The sequence below is a fragment of the Gossypium arboreum genome, chromosome 12, assembly GCF_025698485.1.
Source record: "Gossypium arboreum isolate Shixiya-1 chromosome 12, ASM2569848v2, whole genome shotgun sequence".
Classification (NCBI taxonomy): domain Eukaryota; kingdom Viridiplantae; phylum Streptophyta; class Magnoliopsida; order Malvales; family Malvaceae; genus Gossypium; species Gossypium arboreum.
The window spans coordinates 112274654-112298154 of NC_069081.1; the positions used below are offsets into that span (position 1 = coordinate 112274654).

The following is a 23501-nucleotide window of genomic DNA, read 5'->3' on the forward strand; positions in this document are numbered from 1 at the left end:
CTTAAAATCTACTATTAATGGAGGCATCGGGCCTGGGCTTCTTCATTGTCTGATAGACAAGAGTGGTGCACCCCCTTTTCTTTCCCGCCTTAAACACCTCCCCATCTCAAGAGTCAAGGGCAAGTTTCCTTGTACTGTCTTCGTTCAGAACTTTAATTTTTCCGTTTCTCGTGATTCTAGGGTTTTGGTGGTCGGGAGACCCCAGGATACAACCATGAGTAGTTCTAGGGTTTTTTCCTGTCAGATGTATGGCGCTCAACGATCCGGGGCGGGTACCATTAGGAGGATCCGGTTAGAGAACTTCATGTGCCACAGTAGTCTCGAAATCGAACTCGGCGAGTGGGTTAATTTCATCACCGGTCAAAACGGAAGTACATATCTCTTCCTCCCTCCCTCTCTCTCTCTCTCTTTATATATATATATATATATATATATATACATCTTGCGTCTTGAATTATGTTGCGTGAAAATTTTGTAATATGAGCAACATGTTTGGTTTATGTGTTCATAGGCGGGAAGAGCGCGATACTGACCGCTTTATGTATCGCGTTTGGCTGCCGCGCTAGAGAAACTCAGAGAGCGTCTAAGTTGAAGGAATTCATAAAAACTGGTTGCAGGTTCCCTTTTTTGCCTTTAATTTTTCCTTGGTTTAGTGACGGGTAATTTGTGTGATATATATCTTATATACATTTTAATTCTCAGTTATGCTACGGTTCAAGTGGATATCAAAAACGAAGGAGTTGATTCTTTTAAGCCAGAAATTTTTGGTGATACCATAATTATTGAACGCAGGATTTCTGACACTACGAGTTCCACTGTTTTGAAAGATCGACAAGGTTTGGATCATTTTCCCTTGTGATATCAATTTGCTTTAGGGCTATTTTTGTATTGTTGTTGCAGTGAAGTGTTTTTTGAAATGTTTTGTGAAAAAGTATGCCTCTTCATTTCAAATGTTTAGTATTACTATCGAAAAGTAAGTGAGATTTAAATGTATGTTTTAGATATACTCTTGAATTTTAAAAATTAATTAGTGTAAATATTATTTAAATTTGTTAATTTATGATATATGAAGTATAAATCTAATTTTTTAAGCAATTAATATAAACTGTTTTAAAATTTAATTTGAATATCTAAACCATATTTTAAGTATTAAAATTACATACAAACATAATCATTACAAATTTAAATATATAATACTATATATTTCATATTATCATATAAAATTTGAAAGAGAAAATAATTGTATATTCAATATAGATATTATAAATACTTTTGGTTCCCTGAATGTGTCACATTTTAACTTCTAGCGGTAAAAATTTTCAACTTTGGATTCTCATTCTTTAGAAGGATAAGAATTTAAAAACTATATAATAAAAATTTTCAATGAAGTATTTTTAAATATAGTTTTTGTAAAATTTAATTAACTAAAGTATTTAAAATAATTTAGAAGTTTGACCCCACAAATGTCACCTACGATGTTCGAAGTTTCAATTGGAAAGAGGGAGTTTTTAATGTTTGAATGTAAATTGTATGCCCAACATAAATGAAGAGGGTGATTTTATAATTTCACATCAAAACTACTTTTTCAAAAGCCAAAAGCACTTAATTTCAGCTTTTTGGTTGAAAGAGGGCATTTGAAAAGCCGCTTTAAAGCTAAAAGCTGATTGTTTAGTATTTGCCTTTACTGTTAAAAAGTGCTTTTGGACAGCCGAAAGAAATGCTAAACGTGGCCTTAGTAGTCTGGTGTCTTAATAGTTCCTTTAATAGCCAATGTTTTGTATGTGTTGTACTAATCATCTCATGAGTTCCTTTTGTTTTGTGTTTTTGTTGCAAATGTGATGCTAAAGTGGTTATTGTATTTGCTCTATCTTCTCTTACTCCTGAGGCATTGGACAGGTAGAAAAGTTGCTAGCCGCAAAGAGGACCTTCGTGAGCTGGTTGAACATTTCAATGTGAGTGTTTATCTAAGAAGTATGCTTTAAATTCTTTATCTGCATCATTTTGTTGTTTTCTTGATAGTACATGGTCTGTCATTAATTTGTTTGATCTAAGATGCGACATGATGAAATCTTAATTGTCAAATGGGGTTGCATTTATGATAATTTTTGATGGTGCATAACACCGGACCAAGATCGTGTTTTTCCTCCTAACAGTATTCTCCATGTCTATCAATTACTGACAACCATTTTACTTTGATTTCACACTTAGTTTGAAAACTATACTCTCTTGTGAGCCTAATTACACAGATATTTGAAAATTTGCATTCTACTCCTGTAGATTGACGTCGAGAATCCGTGTGTTATTATGAGTCAAGACAAAAGCAGGGAGTTTTTGCACTCTGGGAATGACAGAGATAAATTCAAGGTAATGCTACGAATTTTATTCTGAAATGAACCATTTGGGCATCGTGCTGACACTATTTATCACTCAGTTCTTTTTCAAGGCTACGCTTCTTCAACAAGTTGATGAGCTTTTACAAAGTATTATTAAACAATTGAAGGATGCATGTGCTCTTGTAGATGAGTTGGAAAAATTGATAAGACCTGCACAGCTTGAATTGAGTGAACTGCAAGAAAAGATTGAAAACATAAAGCGTGTAGAACAGATTTCACAGGAGGTGCAGCTGTTAAGGAAAAAGCTTGCTTGGTCATTGGTGTATGATGAAGATAAGCGTTTACAAGAGCAAGCAAAGAACATTGAAACGCTGAAAAAGCGCATTCCCACTTGCCAGGCTAAAATTGATTCAACATTAGTGAGTAATAATTTCTTGTGTCAAACATGTCATAACAACTTGTCCTTGCTGTGCTATTGTTAGAAGTCATTTGTTAGTCTTTAAATACATAGCAAAAGAATAACTTTGCGCATCTGTTGGTTGGTTACTAGTCTGATATTCTATGCCCGAGTCATGATAATGAATGTTTATTGTTGTCTTTAATCTCTTACTTTAAGCTAGTTTTCCAAAAGTTTAGCTCTCATTCATTGACAATGGAATTCTTTGATCACTTGCAGGATAAATTGGAGAAGTTGTTGGAACGCCTTTCGAAGAAGAAAGTTCAAGTTGCTTCTTTGGTGGAGAAAACATCTGAAGTGAAAAGAAAGAAAGATGAATTGTGGGACGCTCTTTGCTCGGTACATGAATAGTTTTCAATCTTTGTTCTTTCAGAAGACAGGTTGAATAATTTATGTGGGCTGTAATCCTTTGGGGATTACTTGATTAGCCTTTATGTTGTTGCTAGACTTATTATCAGTTTATTTTTTTAATCTTTAACTGAGAGTGAATGTTGTACTACTTTTTATTTTAATTGGTTTAGTCATGGTTTAATAGGAATAAAAAGCTGAATTTTGAGTTTTCATAAAGAACTCTTATTATTTCTTGTCTGTTCATTTAATCTGTCATCACATCCTATAATTTCTGCGTAGGCTTTCATGTGTTTGCTGTGTAATCATTGGTCTGACTATAATATTTATAGAGTTCTGTTCACTCTTTATTTCTCTAAGGCAAGGAAAGAAAAGCTTGAGCTTGAAGAAGAGCATCGCCGCGGCACTAAGCAAATTCACAAGATGAGGAATGATGTTAGGAGGCTTGAAGAGCAAGCCCGTGATATTCAGGATAAACATATTAGAAACACACAGGTCTTTCATGGTTTTTTCTTCCATGTGACTTGTTAAGTTGTTATTTTGACTATTGATGAGTTATATTCATTTTGAAATAAAATGTGTAAATTTTATGGTTTTTCTTACATAATATTCATGCATTACATGCACTTTTTTTAATTTGATATCTTTTGAAGGATATATGTATTCTGAGTTCTAAGTACATGCCCATACTATGTTTTTGTTCACTTTGGCCTCTATTTCATGATAACCTTTCTCATTGGTAGCAACATAAAAGTGCAGTGATTAATGCTTTGCAAGCTTTTGTTCTTATATTCAACCATTGTAAGTATGAAAGATGTTTGGTTCGAGAAACATTGCCTTTTAATGTACTAATTTTTTGAACAGTTAAAATGGTGTTGTCTTTGGTGTATTGCTGAATAACTTTCCCCAACCAACTGAAGAGAGTACTACCATGATGCTTCTTTTGTCTGGGTCTTTATTTGATTATTCTTAATCTAGTTGTTATACAATTAGTTTGGTCTCCTAATATAGAGTGGAAGGTCAATGGTTGCTTAATTTTGGCATACTTCATTGGATTGGGGGATTTATATTTTTACTTTTGTGGTTCTGCAGGCTGAAGAATCAGAAATAGAAGAGCAGATTAAGGAACTGGAATATGCTGTTGATAATGTCCAGTCATTGCTCTCTAGGTTATCCACTTTTTCATTTCCTTATTCGTTATGCTCCTGTTACCACCTTGTTGTTTTAGATCTGCCTTGACCCTTAAAATACAATTACCTTACAGTTTGAAGGATGAGGAGAATACTTTATCAGAACAGATTTCAGCAGAAATGGATGCAATGAAGAAGATTAATGATGAGGTAGGGGGAAGTTCAGATATTATTAAGTTTTTTATGAATGTGAGGTTGCTTTTCTGTTTTGACTCTTTGGTAGTGAGTTATGATTTTACAATATGACCCTAGAAGAGGATTATGGTACTGATTTCGAGTATCATGCTTATATTTTCTTTAGTTGTAACCTTACTCAAGTTGTACCTCTTAGCTTGCCGAAGGAAAGAGCATTCAGTCAATATTCTTTAGCCTTGATCAATTTTGTTATTACTCTTTCTGTCAATGAGTCACTCTAATTCACTAATGCTCTTCCCACTAATGCGGTGTAGCTCAAAATTCAGGCAACAACTGCAAGCTGTTTGTGGGGTTAAACCCTCCCCCCCCCTCCAAATTTTTTTTCTCTGGATATTCATTTATAAGTTTATTATATTGTTATAGCTCCTAGAAGTCTCTCTGATTTTGGGACGGTTCAGCTTCTGCTTGTACTTTGAAATGGCCACATGGAGTTTGCATAGTTGTGCGGTTCCTATGTGCACATGTGAAATGTTTGAATGTGAGTTATAAAATGCAATGTTTTATTTTGTGGTGATATTAGTTACTGTTGCTGTTATGTTTGATAGCTAGACATCTGCAAAGTGTACCCTTCAATGGTATCTTTAGCTGGTAAAGGTTTTAAAGGATAAGTGACTGTGGAACATAAGAGGGTCTTGCATTTTAACATGCCAAGTAAGGGTTTTGGAACATTCTCAATTTATTGCTTCAAAATACCCTTGTCTTATTACTCCTGACTACAGTTAATTTTTTAACCTGTTCAGTTGTGTGTAGAGGAGTTATTTTTGACTTCTGCAAATTGCTTTTATTGTTCTTTTGTTCCAGATTTAGTTCTTCTAATTTCATGCTTAATTTCTCTTAGCCTATGGAAATAGTTTCCTCTTGAATTACTTCACATCAGTGATACTGTTTTCCCTTTTATAGATAAATTACTACGAAAGAAAGCAGCGTGAAGTTCATCATCAAATTTGTGAGCTCCGTCTACATCAAACCAACAAGGTCTGGGCAACTCTTTTTTTTATGGTTTTAGATGAAACAAATGAGGATGGATGTGCTTTTTTCCCCTGAACATTTTTAAGAGCATCTTTCAACTGTGATTCTATTCCGTGTTTCTTTGACAGGTCACTGCCTTTGGTGGTGACGGAGTGCTACGTCTTCTACGTGAAATTGAGAGGCATCACAAGGCATTTAGCATGCCACCAATTGGTCCAATTGGTGCTCATGTGGTGAGTAATGGGTAATTGCTACAGAAATTTTGTATGCGAAGGAACTAAATGTCTAGAGCTTTGTTTGATAGTATAAGATCTGCTTGTCCATTTGGTGTTGGCTGCAGAATGCTGGATCTTTTTCAAGTTTTCCTATCTCAAGATATCTTTGAAAATCATTGAACTTTTCTTTTGCCATGTTAATGGTATAGACAATTTAGGATTTCATACCTGAAAGAACAATTGCTTGCAGGAATTGTATTGAAGCTTTTGCTGGAAAAATAAGTGGGTTTTTCTTATCTGAACCTAGTTCTTTTATTTTCCGACTTCAGAGGCTTTTTACTTTCAAATTTTTCCATTTTTGTTTTTTGCTATAAGTACAACCATAGGTATCAGTTATCACTGCTTCCATATTGTGTAAACTCTGGACAACTTTTTGGCAACTGTTAGCTTTGTGGTTATTGCATTGCAGACATTGGTCAATGGTGATACATGGGCTCCTGCTGTTGAACGAGCTATTGGGAAGATGCTAAATGCATTCATTGTTACAAATTCTGAGGATGCTTGTGCTCTTAGAAAATGTGCAAGGGAGGCAAGATATAACTTCTTTCCAATTGTCATACAGAGGTTTTCAAGACCAAGGTGAAGGGATGAGAATTCTAATTTTCTTAAAAAGCCTCCTTCTATAGCACTGGTGTTTTACTATTGTTTCCGTCTTGATATTTGGTTCTGCTTTCATTGTAGGTTGATAATACCAAATCATTCACTCCCCCAGACGAGCCACCCAACTACTCTATCTGTTTTACATTCAGATAATCCTACCATCTACAATGTCTTGGTAGATGTGGTAATTTTATGTCTCTCATAAGTTTCTTTTTTTAAGAACCTTCTCTACCTATTTCATTTCTTTTAGAACTTCTATTCCTTATTCACAATGCAGAGGTTTGTTAGTTTGGCAGGAATCAATGAGCTTGGTCCTTGAATCTTTCTCATACTTGTTCTTAAGGAGCTATTACTGCTGGTTTATGTGTTGCACTTTCTCTGTATTTTCAGTGTAAAGCTGAGAGGCAAGTTCTTGTCAAGGATTACAATATGGGAAGAGCTGTTGCATTTGATCAAAGAATACCGAATATGTTGGAGGTTTTTACCCTAGACGGGTTTAAAATGTAAGTTGAACTAATTTTATATCTTTTTCATGTTCTCATGTATTATCTTTTTTATTTACTTCTACTGTTCATTAATGGTCATTGTTGAACCAATTTTTGATGGGAGTGAGGGTTTAATTTGGATTGTGAATCTAAATATATTGTTTAGGAGGATTTAAAGCTGTGCTGAATAGGAAAGGCACAAATCTAAGACCTTAGATCATTCTTTTATGTTGGTTCTGTCAAATTCCAACTGAAGATAATTAGTTCTGTTCTCAAATCTTAAGATTGTTCTCATCTTTAATTCAAAACTTACATTTATCCTAAGAAGCTATTTGAATTCATAAAATATAATTGAAAAAGCTTGGAGTTTAAGAATTTAAAATAACTTGATTAATTAAAATGCTATGTTGTTGGATGTGGTTGAATTTTCATTTCTGGTTTTGCAGTCCAATACATTTTCGTTATATTACCTAGCCAAACCTGCCATCTCATGTGTCAAACAATCCCATCCAGATGTAGTTGCGCCAAAAGATATGTATAAGAAAAGGTTACAGGAATGATCCAAGTGCTGGCTTTATTACTGAAATTGACCTAGCATGGGATTGGTTACAGGATGTTGTAATTTTGGATGCTTTATGTGATTGTTATAATTCCCACCAGCTAAACTTGCATTTTAAGTGATTTAGTTGGATGTTTTTCTGATTTCTCAGGTTTTCACGGGGTTCAGTCCAGACAGTTCTTCCCATAAACAAAAATCTTAAAATTGGCCGTCTTCGGGGTTCTTTTGGCGATCAAGTTAAGGAGTTTGAAAGTCATGTGTCAAATATTCAACAAGATATTGATCAGCGCAAAAGTAGGAAGAGGGAGCTAGAGAAAAAGGTTCAGGATTTTAACAGGAAGCTGGATAATAAGAAGGTAATAATGTGTTAAAATTTGGGTGCCGATATTTTTTCCTTTTTGAAATTTATTTCATTTCCTTTCCCTTCTTATTAAGTGGTATTATCCCAGATTTATCAAATTTTGGGTTTTCTTTGGTTTTATAATGATGTTGGCCCTCCAATTATTATCAATTGGATTTGGTTGGATGCTTCTTAACGTGGTATTAAAACCTAGGTGTGTTATGTTATTCTTGACTAATCCTGTATGGGTTGATGACCCCTTGTGAGGTTGCCCTTGTTTAGGCCCTTTTTGAACTTGAGTTACAAATGAGTGGTAGTGTTGAGTGGTGTTATTTCACATATATTAATTATTGGGTTTCCTGCTGTCTTATATTCGAGTCGAGCTCTACCGGCCATTACCAATTGGTTTTAGGTTGGATGCTTATAATTTTTTCCGCTTTTATTTAAAATTCTGTTTGAAGCGTAATACTAGTCTAAAAGCATGTTGCAACTTTTCCTTTGCATTGCTGTTTATTGGAAGCACATGGACATGAGTCTGATTTGCGATATTGCGCTGTCTCAATAAATTTGTCCCTTAGGGGGCTAAACACAATTCCAGCTTTCTTGGCTTCATGATGTTATTGATTTTGAAGTTACATGTCTTTTAATTGCATGTGATTTTAGACCTGTAGACAGAATTTGAAGGATATGGCATCCTCATGCCGGTATCCAACTTGGCCAGACTGCTGGAACAGCAGGATTCATATTGGACATGCATAAACACGCCAAAAAATAATTCTTTAAAAAAAGAAAAGAAAATGGTCATGGTCAATATACAAACAGACAAGGTGGGGTCACCAAAGTAGAAGGGATTTTTTCCTCAGATTTTTCTCAAAACATCAGAGTTTAATCAATTGAGGAAGAATAAGAAGCCACAGTTTATAAAACCAAACAACTAATGAATTCCATATTAAGATTCATTCATTCCTTGTTAATTTGTTGAACTGTTGAAGGTTTAAGAAGATGAAGGATAGAGGCAATGGTAGAAGATTAAGAGTGGAAATCGAGTTGCATGAAGTATTCCTTACCTGTTGCAATCTAGATTCATTTCTTTTTACTTCAATATCTATTACTTACGTATGAATGAAGAACGTCACTTAATCTCTTCATTTTACTTCAATATCTGGTTGATATTACCAGTAAGAGACTTTAACTACAATTTTGAGAATCTTTAAGTTGACTGTTGTGTCATGTCCTATTAGTGTATTCAGTTTTTAGAAGTATTGTTCTCAAATTATGCTTGTATTAGTGCTTAACTATGATGTTTATATAGTTTGTAGAACATATATCTATTACTTAAAATAGATTAAAATATTTTATTTCTATGGTTTGATAACACTTCTACATAATGTCTTCTACCTTGAAAAGTAAGTTTGCGTCATCATTGCTGACTTTTTGCGCCTTAATTCCTTGCATAGGCTCATGGGTGTAAAAATTACTAATGGTGGGAATTTCTTTCATCTTCCTTGTCGTATCTTTTAATCTTTCTCTTTGTTGTCTGCATCTCTTTTTGGGTTAATGTGTGCTAGTATGCGCTGTGTTGCGTGCTTTACTTCTTTGTGTTCCGCAGAAAAGGCGCTTGGATGTGGAACGGGAGTTCATGGCTAAGAGAATGAAACTGCAGGATATGCAGAAGTCACATGCTGTTGATGCTAGTCTGTTGCCCGAGTCAACTACTAATGAACTTCTTCAAGAAATTTCAGTTTGTTCCATGATTGACTTGGCTTACAAATCATGCTTTTATACTTTGATTCTATTAATTTATAAACCTTTTCTAATGGTATCTTCCTCGTTAAATTGTATTTAGGATGGTAAAATGGTGATCAAGAAGAAGGAAGCATTGCTAGAAGCACTTAAAGATAGGATCAATGAAGCAGAAGAAAAGGCCAGAACTCTTAAGTTATCATTTGAGGATTTAGGGGGTATTATTTCAATGATATTATGTTAAATGCTTACTTCAATTCTGAACGTGGCGTTACCTGCATTTTATTTACTCCTTATATGTATTATAGAGTCAACAAAGGGGGAGGTTGAAGCCTTTCAGAAAGCAGAGGAGGAGTTAACAGAGATAGAGAAAGAAATACACAATGCAGAAGCGGTTTACTTTCCTTCTCAGTCAATTTTTTATTCATTTACTTCTATAACTACAGTGTAGAAATTTGAATTCATGAATCAAAGTTTCTGTTTCAGAATAAGCTCCATTATGAAAATATTATGAACAACAAGGTTCTTCCTCAAATCAAGGAGGCAGAGGCAAAATATCTGGAACTTGAAAAGGATCGTAAGGTTGATTTTTATGCCTTTCTAGATATAGAACCAATCATTTAGAGTGTCTTTATAATTTTGTAGTCCATGTTATGTCTTGGCGACATTGCAGGAGAGCTATAAAAAGGCTTCTGTTATTTGCCCTGAGAGTGATATTGAAGCTTTAGGAGATAGGGATGAAACCACAACTGAGCAACTGGATGCTAAGCTGAAGAGACTGAATCAGAGACTTATGCATGAGAGCCAACAGTATGGGCTGTTAATTTTCCATTTTTCACTCGTAAAATACCCAAATATCTGCTTGCAGTTAGATTCTATGTTTTCTTTTTATTTTCTGCAGATATTCGGAATCGATTGATGATCTTAGGATGTTGCATCAGGAGAAAGAGCGTAGAATTTTGAGGGAACTGCATACTTATAAAGCTTTTCGAGAAAGATTAGATGTAAGTTCCACCCGTTGTTCAATTTGCTCCAGAATTTGACAGTTGGACTCTTATTCAATGAAATTGCTAACCATGATCTGAGCTTTTACATCTGTTTTACATGATGTACTGTGGTTTCTGTTGGTGTTCATTCCTAATTACTTCAGGGTTAACCCCTTCTATCTAGAGGATTTTGATAATTCTGTTTGCTTCATTTTTCCCATGGCCCTCTTTGTTTTGAAATGAGTTGTACGACAAAGGAAAGTTTTTCAGAGTGGATCAGTTCCATGCCGTCTAGGGCATTGTAGAAATTCATTTGTCATAGAATATTCTTGTTGTTCTCTCTGAACATGCTGTAAGTAAGAAAGAAACCAATGAAAGATGATTGTTTTGCTGGGGAAAGAAGCTCTAGAGGCACTAGGTTTTGCTGCTGTTTGTCATTTCTGTGCAAGCTTTTAATGGTCCACTGGTCTTAAAATCAAGTGCTTCTCTGCATTATGTTGGTTAATTTTCTTTCGTTACTTCTTATCTGCAATCATAAATATTGCAACATGAGGGACAAATTGGCAGTGAAAGAGAAAGAGACCTAGAAAGAGAAAAAGAAAAGAGGGATGCTATGTTACTTGGACTCGGTTGTGTGTCAGATATGGTATGTATCCAACATGGGTATGGTTAGATTTTATTAAGAATTTTTTTTTCTATTTAAGGATTCTTGGAGGTCACATCCTTGTATCCATGTGTTGGACATGGGTACTTCAAAAAAGAACAGAGAGTCTGGGCAACAAAGGAAGAGAAGCTTGTTCTTTTGGTTTCTTTTTGGTTGGGGGTGGGCAGTGATTCCAGGGAAACAGTACCTTCCATGAAATAAGTGTAACTTTGATATAAAAACTGTCTCTTTTAGTGAAGACATGTTAGTATAGTTTCTGTGATGTGGATGGCATTATTGTTGTAACCTGCTCAGTGAGATCAAAATAGGTAACCCAAATTGGGTGGGAATTTTTGGATTTGTTTCAGTTTTGGTTTTGTCACAGCCTTCGATTTAAGTATCCCTATATGCTGAATGGAAATGACAATCTGTTGCTTGTCTTTTGTTTGAATTAATACGTGTGATTGAAAGACTATAGAGTGATTGACATACAATATAATTAGCCTGAGTTAGGACATAACAGTTAGACATTGTTTTGTAGATCTTAGGAGCTTTAAGGTTGTTGTCTAATGTACTTCTATGATGAAGATTATATTCTGTAGAATTCTCTATTTAGTAATGTCAAATAATCTTTTCTAGTATTCGTGCTTCTGGATTGTGATGTCAACCTTTTTTTAACCTTTTTGTAGGTTATATGGCATTTGATAATTTTTTTATTTTAAAGTTATTTCGGCTCATTGTAAATTCTTAAAGAACTTATTTGTGCCCTGTATGTCTACTTATATAAAGTTTTATTTTATGTTGGTAAATGTTTCTTGCCTTTTTCCTTCTGTTGTCATTCTTGTCTTGTAGGCTTGTCAAAAAGCTCTCGACTTGCGTTGGAAAAAATTTCAACGTAACGCATCACTTCTGAGACGCGAGTTGACTTGGCAGTATGTATCATGCTTCTTGCAATTATTAAGTTGCGTTCTTTAAGAGTATATATTTTATTGCTTCTTGTTGGGGGAGTCATCTAAACTATTTGGTAATGGCTAATGCCTTTTTGGTTAATCCTCACAATTAGATTCAATGGCCATTTGGGAAAGAAAGGTATCAGTGGACACATTAATGTTAGTTATGAAGAAAAGACCCTTTCAGTAGAGGTAAGTATATCTAACTTCTATTTGTTCTTTAAGGTGTAATTTCAATAGACTACTTATGTCTTTCACCAGGTCACCGTGCCAGTTTAAAGTTCTCTGCATTTTATTAAGGAATTTTCTGATCCTGTTATTGGTCTAACAGGTTAAAATGCCTCAAGATGCATCAAGCACCATCATTCGTGATACAAGAGGGCTCTCAGGTTTTATATTTCCCGTTCCATATACCTTTTAGAATGTGTTCGTAAGAGTTTCAAGTTCACAACACTATATAGATTTATCTGCTTGTGGTCTCATGACTAGTGTTTAATCCGGCATAAATGTTTATCTATTTGGAAAATTTTTACTCCCATGTCATCCAAATTAGCAGTCAGAGACATTTTCATAATTGATTAATGTTTAACTCTAGTGTTATTTTGATAATTTGCTGATTAGGAGGAGAGCGATCCTTCTCAACATTATGTTTTGCGTTGGCTCTTCATGATATGACTGAAGCCCCATTTCGAGCTATGGATGAGTTTGATGTGTTCATGGTGAGATTTGAGTTTTCTTTGGGGTGTGTGTGTTATCCCTTGGGGATTGAGGTAAATGTGATCGTCCATCAAGAAGCATAAAACTATAGACTGAGCAGATTCATATGTAGCGGTGTAATCGAGCTGAGCCTGAATACTGCCAAGCTCGAGCTTGGTCAAACATCTATTTTTAAGCTCGTTTACCAATGTTTGTACTCGAGTTCATCTCAATAATTAAACTTAGGATTAATAATATATATTAAAAGCAATAACGTAATTTAATAATATAAAAATATGAAAAGCTTGTAAGGCTTTGAAGCCGTTGGAATCAAAGTGTTACTAAGTTCGAAATCGGTTCGACCGATAGTTCGAGTTGCTCGAACTCGGCTCTATAATTACTGTATCAAGTTTGAATTTTTTTTGCGTCGAACTGTAATAGTGTGCGAGTACTAGTGTCTCATTCACACTCCTATTCATATGTATATTTTCCTCTAGGATGCTGTTAGCCGAAAAATCAGCCTGGACACGTTAGTCGAGTTTGCATTGGCTCAAGGATCCCAATGGATATTTATCACACCTCATGATATCAGGTTATTGTTTATACTTTGTGTATGCTTGTCCGGTTTCTCCTTTCTGCGTACGTGATGCTCCTCCCCCAACCCAATTCTTTTTCCATCTGTTTATTTTTTTGCACAGTTATGTTCCTAAGTTAAATTGATAATATCCAGCAACAATCTGTTCAAATTTCATAGACCATGATAATGTTATGAAGCCAGGCTGATCGTCTTATTTACTTGCCACTCGGCCAAAATATGAAGTTGTGATCATGTTGTTGATATTGAAGAATATGAAGATTGTGATTGACAAATATGGATTATTTTGATTCCTTGTACAGCAATGTGAAGAATGGAGAGAGGATAAAGAAACAGCAGATGGCAGCTCCTCGCTTATGATTGTTATTGCAGTAAGACAAAGCTAACTTATATTTCCTTCCCTAAATATAATGTATGATTATTATTCATGTTTTCTCTTTCTCCCTCCCCCTTCCCTTCCCACTTAAGAAGCTTCTGTTTTTCATTTTTGTTGCGCTTCAAGCGCATGCGAAGTTAAATGAATATCAACACAGGGGAAGGCTGTATGCATGTCTCAATGTAGATTTATCTTTCTTCTTCATTAATCAGTTATAGGTTCTCTTTTGGGTTATGCAAATTGAGGTAATCTAACATGGATGCTCGGCTTACAGTCCAGCAGAATTTGCAGACTTTGGCAAACTTAATGTAAATTAATATATTTATATACCCATCTCTATGGACTTTTGCTTTGATAAGAACAAGACAAGCTAAACTTCTGGCCCGGCCCTTGCAACCTCTCTTGTTATGGAATATCATTTTACTTTTTCATACGCACGTTTTAGTATATAAATAGCAATAATCTAATTTTACTCAATTTTTAGTCACTCACTCATGGCTTCTTTTCGGCACGGGAAAGGATATTTTTTTGTTTATTTTCGAAACTTTTTACTGAAGTTTTATAAGTTTAAGTTTATTAAGATTTGACGGTTTAATTTTGGTTTTTCTGTGTTAATTATTCTGTTGTTTTTTATTTCATCAAGTATTCCTACTTTTTTACTTTTTTTTCAATTTCTAATATTTTAATTTTACATTTTGAGAGGAGCGATGTTGTCATTTGCTTTGTTTTTATTTCTCTGTAGACCATCTTACATTACGACTTGTAATATTATATTTTATAATAAGATTATTTTATTTAACTTTTGGTCATTCTATAATTTTATATTCTAAGATAATTTCAAGACGTTTATATCTTAATACAGGATGTAATTTGATTATAATTTATTTCTTAAGTTATTTTAGTTTATAGGTGTAATATTAAATTTTGTATTAAATTGCCATTTGCATTTATTATTATAACTAAATGAGGGTTTTTTTCAAATAAAAATTTATGTTTGAATAAAATAAAATTATTTTTACTAGTGAAATAAATAACTCTAATAATAAAACCGATCTGATTAATCTCAAAAAAAAAAAAAAATAACTGTAACTTTAACAAGTAATGGTTAGAAAAATCATGGTGTCGGCGGAAGTTTTCTTCCTTTGTAGGGTTATTTTTCAATGTGGAATTTTTCTGTTATTTGTTACAATTAAATTATAAAAATGTTTTGAATTAATTATATAGATGCCTATAGTTTTAATTAGAAACTAAAATTTATCACGTCAGTAGTCCGTTATTGGTTAATAATACTGATTAATATGAATAATTTTTGATTAAAGTGATTAAATTAATAAAAGAATAAGAGTGATCAAAATAGGAATTATAAAGTAACTTACAGTTTACTCTAAAATAGTCAAAGAGCATTTTTATTTTTTAAAATAAAACGAAAATTAATATATGTTTATATATATTTCAAACATAGTGATGTGGCATTACATGTAAAAGGACCTTACTGGTTGAGGTTACCAAATCATCTTTCTCACGTTAATGTTTTAGGCTTATACGTTGAACCATTTTTAAGTTCTGAATCAGAATAAAATTTAGGTACAAAGTAGATTTAATTGTCAAAAGTTCATATGGGCAAAAATTAATTAATTTTATTCATTTGAGTTTTTTTCGAGTCTTGGTCCTTCGATGTTTGTAAGCTATAAAGGTTCTAACTAAATCTGAAGCTGAGTTGGATTGTATTTGATTTTAAATGCAAGTGTTTTTAGCATTTGTTTTATTGACAATATTTGAACACAAAATTTTACTTATAAGTCATTGATTTTTATTTTTTTTATACTTTATAAGTAAATACAATACAAACGCAATACAATTATAATAAATGTCTAAAAATTTACGAAGTAGATCCACACATCAATTGTACACGGTGAAATTTGAAATTGAATATTAAAAAAATTTAAGACTTCAACTTTTACAAATAATATCAAAGCCTATTGAGGGCTTTCTTTCAGGAAATAAAATATCATTTGTTGAGCAGTCGATTGAACTTTTAAAGAGTTGAGGTATTATACTCGGGGCATTTATATTTGATTTTAGCATCGAGTTTTTTCTCTCAAGTTCTAGGAAGTACTTCACCACCAAAAAAATGTTTAGCATTTTACTTTAGTGAAATTTGAATCCATGGACAAAGCTTGAAACTAAAATAGAGCATAAACACCATATATATATATATATACATTACCTCCATTATTTAAAGATATGATCAACTACTCGACATCACTTCAAAAACTTTACTTAAAAAAAACCTACCTCCCTCGATAAAACCTCTTCTGAAAAGGGTAATTAGTTTGTTGGTAATTTAATTTAGCAGGTAGGTAGGTACAATGTTCATCTTTAGTGAGTGGTGATGTGATATTTCTCATGTTGTTTAATTTTCAATGCTTACTACCAATAGTAATCGGTCTTACTCACTTATAATGTGATGTTATTATCATGGACTCAAAATAGTGATGAATCGGAAGCCTTGTATTATCTTTAATAATGTTTGTACAAATTTTATTTATTTATATTAAGAGGTGATTAAATTTTATTAAACATATAGATTTGAACTTCATCAGTTTATGTCCTACTTTAAATATTGTATTAAAAAAATATACGGTGCCTATATTATTTATAGGTAAAATATTTAATTGTTGATCCAAATGTTTTCAATATAGCCTTTAAATCCTTCCTCATTTTAATTTATATTATTCATAAAGTTTTTAAATTGATATTATACTTTTTTTAGAAATTAATATTACAAATTAATTAGAAAAGATTAAAATATTAAAATTTTGAAAACCATAAATTTATTATAAGGATGTTAAATTGGTAGATTTAAAATTCATTGAACCTAGGTGGAACAATATAGAAGAAAGCCGAGTTATCCAAAAAAAAATGTTTACGTAATTTTGCTTTCGTTTCTTGTCGAAACGCATTATTTTTTCCTGATATTTAACATATATTAATTTTTGTTTATTCTGTTATAACAATAAGATAATTAGTATATGTTAAATGGAAGAGAAGAAATAATCAAATAAATATAGAAGGTTAGAGTAAATAGATTATTTATTTGTTATTTTAATACTGTTAAAGTAATTAGTATTTGTTAAACTGTTATTTAATTGTACAACATCTTTTTTATATATATTAGACAAATATAATTATTTGTACATGTAATATAAAAATATAAAATAATATTATATTAATAATTGTGTTATTAATTTATGAAAGTTAAATTAAATTAAATTAAAATTTCGTAAATATAATTATATAAAATCATAAGATTATATATTACACTGAGATATATCCCTAAAAGAAGGATGCCAAAAAGAAGCTTGATTCATGAATGAAAAAAATATTGGCCTAACAAACAGATGTGGTTGGAAATAAAAAATCTGGGAAAGACTTCCAAATTAGATCTGATGAGAGAAAAAAAGGAGTGGCCTTCTAATGCTGTTTACTATCTCAAATGGATGAATCTATAGTTTAAAGACAAAAGAAAATCACAGTTTTTTTATAATTCGTGTTTAAATAGAAATTCGGATTTTAAAAAGAAAAGCTGTGTCTTTAATCTTAAAAAAAACAAAATGTAATGTGGTGCCCAGAATCCTTGATCGTGAAGATAACAACAAATTTTCGAATAAAAAAAAAGAGAGGGTATAATCGCCACAAAAAAAGAAAGGAAATGTAAAATGGAAAGTTTAACATTCAAAAAATCCCGACCCCACCGCTTCAAGAAATCCGTTAGGCGCATAAAAGTCTTGGCCTTCTCTCTTGACACTAAACTGAAACTCAGAATATCTTCGCCCTTTCTCTGCCCCAAAAATAAACCCCCAAAATCTCCAAATCCTTTCAGAGAAATTCAAACTTTACGCTTTTTTGCAGGGCAAGGATAATCCAAAAGATTGAAGATGGTAATTTAGTGAAATAGGCAAAAACAGTGAAAGAAAGGTCAAACTTAGTGGAAGAAGTAGAGTAGAACCGGAGAAGAAGAAGGCATTGATTGAAACGATGTCAGCTTTGTCGGAAAACGCAGATTCGCCATTGAAGAAGAAGCCACCGAGCTGGTCAGACATTTGGCTCAGAAACACCAAGCCGTTGAAGCATGTGGTGTTCACTATGCCCCTTCAGTCTTTATCTCCGAAAGACCCCAAATCCCAATCCATAATCCCAACTTTCGCCAACATTGATCGAACCCTTCTCTTGTCCGACGAGCTCCTCCTACAAATCCTTTCAAAGCTGCCGCATTTGCAACGGAACCCTAACTCCCTCGTCTGCAAGCGGTGGCTCAATCTCCAAGGCCGCCTTATACGGTCCTTAAAGATCCTGGATTGGGATTTTCTTGAATCTGGGCGGTTATTCACGAGGTTTCCCAACTTGACCCACGTGGATTTGCTCAACGGCTGTTTGTTGTCGCCGCGAGATTCTGGGATTCTGTTGACTCATCGGCTGGTTTCTATGCAAATGGGTTCTGGATTTTGTTCAAATCGCAAGTTTCTGGAAGAAGATCTATTGCCTGTCGAAGCTGTTGACAAAGGGCTGCAAGCACTTGCCAATGGCTGTCCAAATCTTCGAAGGCTTGTGGTGATTAACGCCAGTGAGTTGGGGCTGCTAACGGTGGCCGAAGAATGTTTGACTGTGCAAGAATTGGAGTTACATAAGTGCAACGACAACGTTTTACGTGGGATTGCGGCGTGTGAGAATTTGCAAATCGTGAAACTCGTTGCCAACGTTGATGGACTCTATAGTTCGTCGGTTACCGACATTGGTTTAACCATCGTAGCTCAAGGGTGTAAAAGGTTGGTTAGGCTTGAGCTTAGTGGATGCGAAGGGAGTTTTGATGGGATTAAAGCGATTGGGCAATGCTGTTTGATGCTTGAAGAATTGACTATTTGTGATCATAAAATGGATGATGGATGGTTGGCTGGGTTGTCTTACTGTGAGAACTTGAAGACTTTGAAGTTACTGTCTTGTAAGAGAATTGATCGGAGTCCGGGCCGCGATGAGTATTTGGGGTTTTGTCCTGCTCTCGAACGGTTGCATTTGCAGAAATGTCAGTTGCGGAGCAAGAAGAGTGTGAGAGCACTGTTTAGAGTATGCGAAGCTGTGAGAGAGATTGTTATTCAGGACTGCTGGGGATTGAATAATGATATGTTCAGGTTTGCAAGTGTTTGCAGGTAATGCATTGGATTGTTTTCGCATTGTTCTTTATGATTTCCCTTGCTTATTTGTTCTGTCTCATCTCGTAGTTTCATATAAGTTGTGTTAGAGTTGTTCAGGGAATCATTTAGTTTCTATATTTCACTTCTGCAGTTCCTTAGTGCCTGTTAACATGGCCTGAAATAAAGGGGAAAAAAGGGTTGCTTTCTGTCGCAATGATGAGTCTCTGTCTGGCCATTGATTTTGAAATGCTGAGCAATGCAATGAAGTTCAAATCATGGTGAACAATTGTTGATTGTTCTAGTAATAAGTTATCCGTAACACACCGGTATGCAGATAGATGAGATATGACTGGTTATGTTGGACTGGATCAATGCAATTATGATATATGTCCTGTTTTTACTTTTTACACTCAATTTGCAGGCTAACTAGTTATTGAAATGTATGATAAGTCTATCATGGTTCTTGTTGGGTTGCAATATAATGAGCATCAATTAATTTACAATCACTTGCATGGATCGTGAAGTTGACATGTCTGAAATGATGGCATGCTGAAAGTTTTACAGTTATTAGTTTCTTTTGTGACAGGAGAGTGAAGCTGCTATCTTTAGAAGGATGCTTGTTGTTGACAACTGAAGGTCTGGAAGCGGTGATTCTTTCATGGCAGGACCTTGAAAATCTTATAGTGGTATCATGCAAGAACATAAATGAAAGCGACATATCTCCTGCACTTGCAACTTTGTTCTCCATTCTGAAAGAGTTGAGGTGGAGGCCGGATGCAAAATCACTGCTTGCATCGAGTCTTGTAGGAACCGGCATGGGAAAGAAAGGTGGTAGATTTTTCAAGAGGACATAAGGTGCAGAATTTCACTGCTGATGTTACTCTACTTCTAACTTTGTAATATAAAGAGTTTCTGTAAGACCAATAAGTGGGGGTATTAACTAGGTTGGCCAACAAAACAGAGGATGCTCATGTGACTCAAATGTTGATGTACTCTTTTATTACGGAAAACACTTCATTATTGCATTCTGGAATTTTAATGTCTGTACCCTGTAAACAGCATTATATTTATTCTTTTCCTTTTAATCTTTCCTTTATTTCGTACCTTTTCCCTCGTCCTTTTAGTTTGGGTTTACCAGTTATTATGACCTCCCACGGTCAATTTTGATTTGATCTGGTGGCAAAAAAAATGAGATTTGATACGGGTTGGGTTTGAGGTAATTCCGTCAGTCTCAAAATATTTATAAAATATTAAATTTTGGCTTTTAAGTTTAAATTTAAAAAAATATTTGCTTTAAAATAAAAATAAAACAAATAAAAATGTAATTTTACTTCAAAATAAAAATAAAACAATTAAATTAAATTCTGAACGAGTCGAAGTTAAAATTGGCTTTCCTATTAAATTTCAAGTTTAGATTTGGACGAATTTTTTTTAAAAATTGAGGTTAGGTTAGAGTGAATTGGTCAAACTTCGTACCAGGGTCGAAGGTAAATAATTATATGTCATCCCTATTTTAACTTTAAATTTTGATTTAATCATCTTGAATTAATTTGATTATATCTTAAAAACTAAAATTTGAATCTACCAACTCAAATTAAAAATTAGTTTGATCCCAAATTAATTTGAATAAATTTGAAGTTATTTAAATTTATATTAATTTGGTTAAAACAACTTAAATTTTAAGCTAAAATAATTAGAGCTTAAAATAATTTATATTTAATATTCACTTGAATCTAAAATTACTGAACCGCAAAAATAAAAACCAAATTGACAAGTCTATTTGAGTCTTCCCACAACTCTGCATGTGAAAATGAAACAGTCGTATATTAATATAGCAAATAGTCAGGGAAATGATTTTAAATTTATCACAACATGTTACTCTCTCGTTTGTCAACTAAGTCTAAGCCTCCTCACCGATAAATGGTAAGTTTAAAAATTAAGAAAAGGGTAAATTTAAAAATAGTCACTTTTATTTGCCTTAAATTACATTTTAGTCACTTATGTTTGAAATGTTACGTTTTAGTCACTTACGTTATCGTTTTGTTATGAAGTGGTCACTCTACCGTTAAGCTCTGTTATCTCCCTAATGATGGTCCTACGTGACAGTCTAAATGGGTTTTAAATGCCAACTTGGATTTCCTATTTGGTAGTCCAAATTAAATTTATTTAGTTAAAAACTTATTTTCATCCCAGTAACTGGACATCCAAGTTGGCATTTAAAACTCATTTGGACTGCCACATAAGACCGCCGTTAGGGAGGTAATGGAGCTTAACTGTAAAGTGACCACTTTGTAACAAAATGATAACGTGATTAAAACGTAACATTTCAAATATAAATTACTAAAATATAATCTGAGGCAAACAAAATGACCATTTTATAGTTTACCCTTAAGAAAACTACGAATATAATCAATATTATTTTTTAATATTTATATAATATTATTTTATATTTAAACAAATTAATATGTTTAACAGGAAAATTTAAAATTATCCATATTTCATTTTTAAAAAAAATTACATTTTCAACATTTAAAAAAAAATAATTCAACTTGTTGCACACATACATAAAAATTAATTATTATTAAAATTAGTGATGAATATGGTATTTAAAATTCTATATCTAATATAAAACCAGCTCTAGAAAGAGTCATAAGAATAAATAGGGTTATAATAGTCTTTTTCCTTTTATATTTATTTATTTATTTTTGTATTATTAATAATTAAATATTTTGAAGTTATATATATTATTTCCGATTCCTAATTTTAATAAATAGGGATTGATTGAAAGTTGAAACCATTCAAATTACCTACATTGACTCAAAATGAAAGTGAGATGTTTTATTGGTATACAATATACAGCTCTATTTATCGAAGAAGCAATTGAAAATATATAATTTGTTTTACCATACAAATCATTGATCCAATTTTACCGCTAATGATTAGTTTAACTATAAAGCAAAACATTTCATCGTATCACAGTTATCATCCATCTAACAGTACCCTAAATCTTATTTCTAAAGTGGAGAGACTAAAAAAAACATTTCCGCTTAATATTTATTCTCGCTTCAACTTTGAATATTGAGATATTTATGTTCCAATTTAACTTAATTATTACTTTAGGTTTACTTTCAATTAAGAAGTGATCAGGTTATCCAGGCACGATTTATTTTACTACTGTTTATTTTTCCTATAATAAATAAATACTCCAATTGGTTTCACCTTTAAAACAAAAACAATCTAATTAGTTTTTATATTACGAAACTCTAGCTCTGAAAGGTGAAGAAGGAAAGAACACAAATGTAAAAACAAAGATAGTTGATGATGACAGATCCATGTGCGGTGGAGCTCATGGCAATTAGAGAAGCTGCTGCAATTTATTGGAAGTCAAAACCACATTCTATGAATTGAATTTGACTGCAAAAATGATGTGAATAAGATTAAAGATGCAGGTAAAGCTCCTTACAAATTGATTGCTGCAAAAGTATTCTAGAGTGAGACATTGCATCACATAGAAAGAGAGGAAGCACCTATGCAGATATAAATTAGCAAACCTAGGAGCAGGACTATTTTTTAAAATATGTGAAGAAAGTTGATCAACAAAACTTATTTATATACAAATTAATTTTGTAATGGTCCCTGCTTAATTATTTTATTGCTAATTTTGAATAAAAAAGCAAGAGATTGTAACATATGTATCACTCACTAATTGAAAGGCAATTATTAATAATCTAAAAGACTAATAGAATGTAAAGATTTTCTTTTCTATTTTAAAATATAAAATAAGAGAAATATAATGTAAAATTTTCAATTAAAAGATTGTAACCGAAGTTTATCATAATAATTTGTAATAGAAAGTAAAATAAAATAAGATAAGTAATGTTTTTATATTAAAAAAAGTAAGGATTATTATTTATTTATTGAACATTAATTTTATTATAGGTTTTATTATATTTGTTCTTTTGACATAATATCTAAAACTATTTATAGTCTCTCCTCAACCCCTTAAATAGAAGGATAATGCGCTTCAATGTTTACGAACCTACGTTCTCCTGTACTGACAACAATACTATTACTAAATTATTATTTACATGCATAACGCTTGTTGAATCGCGAAGGAAGATGCTCTAAAAAAGATTCCACAAGTCTTAAAAAAAAGTAATTGATAGAAAAAAGTTAAATGGAGATAAAGCAATAGAAAATTAAAAATGGATATTAAAAAACTAATAGGTTTAAGAAATATCATTTTCTTAAAAAAAAAGTCATAACAAAATAGTTTAACTAGCATAATACTTTATAATATTCACAAAAATCAATATAAATATCATAGTTTTAATTTGATACAAATTTAAATTCTTTTGTCGAAATTATATTCTTTAATTTTTAAAGACTTTAAACAAATAAATAGTACCTAAATTAAAAAGAAAAGAAAAACGATCAAAAGCACAAATAATTAAAATATAATAATTAGCTTTTGTTAAAAAAAAAAAACCAACTTGTTCTTAACTTTTAATACTTAAATTACCTTCTTCTAATTTTTAATATCTAAATTTACTCTAAAAGAGTTGATTTTAT

The 23501-nt window shown here is 32.6% G+C and overlaps 2 protein-coding genes across 3 annotated transcripts; both read left to right on the forward strand.

Moving 5' to 3' along the window:
* On the forward strand, positions 1-14109 carry LOC108479663 (structural maintenance of chromosomes protein 6B-like). The gene is made up of 28 exons (XM_017782383.2): positions 1-371; positions 512-617; positions 703-836; positions 1897-1952; positions 2278-2364; positions 2432-2752; positions 3010-3129; positions 3499-3633; positions 4231-4307; positions 4403-4478; positions 5424-5498; positions 5621-5725; positions 6177-6346; positions 6449-6551; positions 6758-6870; positions 7563-7767; positions 9361-9492; positions 9598-9712; positions 9803-9888; positions 9981-10076; positions 10168-10304; positions 10396-10498; positions 11976-12055; positions 12187-12265; positions 12405-12462; positions 12695-12792; positions 13267-13361; positions 13667-14109. Exons 1-28 carry the CDS (start codon positions 215-217, stop codon positions 13722-13724), a joined length of 3177 nt encoding a protein of 1058 aa, XP_017637872.1. The 5' UTR covers positions 1-214; the 3' UTR covers positions 13725-14109.
* A 2979-nt stretch (positions 14110-17088) lies between these two features.
* On the forward strand, positions 17089-19962 carry LOC108476958 (F-box protein At5g07670-like). 2 transcript variants are annotated; one of them, XR_001870174.2, is made up of 3 exons: positions 17089-18944; positions 19081-19255; positions 19516-19637. XR_001870174.2 is itself a non-coding variant. In XM_017779346.2 (2 exons), the coding sequence occupies exons 1-2, from the start codon at positions 17779-17781 to the stop codon at positions 19781-19783; spliced, it is 1434 nt and encodes a 477-aa protein (XP_017634835.1). In that variant the 5' UTR covers positions 17272-17778; the 3' UTR covers positions 19784-19962. The 2 variants fall into 2 exon arrangements, 1 of the variants encoding a protein (XP_017634835.1); XM_017779346.2 differs by lacking the exon at positions 19081-19255 and having other exon boundaries at positions 17272-18944; positions 19516-19962.
* Positions 19963-23501: the final 3539 nt, after the last annotated feature.

Bases quoted from the DNA above. Each gene is read 5' to 3' on its own strand.
- LOC108479663 (XM_017782383.2), top strand. From the start codon at position 215: ATGAGTAGTTCTAGGGTTTTTTCCTGTCAGATGTATGGCGCTCAACGA. The intron at 1,953-2,277 runs GTGAGTGTTTAT...CTACTCCTGTAG, and splicing joins AGCTGGTTGAACATTTCAAT to ATTGACGTCGAGAATCCGTG. The intron at 9,713-9,802 runs GTATTATTTCAA...TATGTATTATAG, and splicing joins ATCATTTGAGGATTTAGGGG to AGTCAACAAAGGGGGAGGTT.
- LOC108476958 (XM_017779346.2), top strand. From the start codon at position 17,779: ATGTCAGCTTTGTCGGAAAACGCAGATTCGCCATTGAAGAAGAAGCCA. The intron at 18,945-19,515 runs GTAATGCATTGG...CTTTTGTGACAG, and splicing joins AGGTTTGCAAGTGTTTGCAG to GAGAGTGAAGCTGCTATCTT.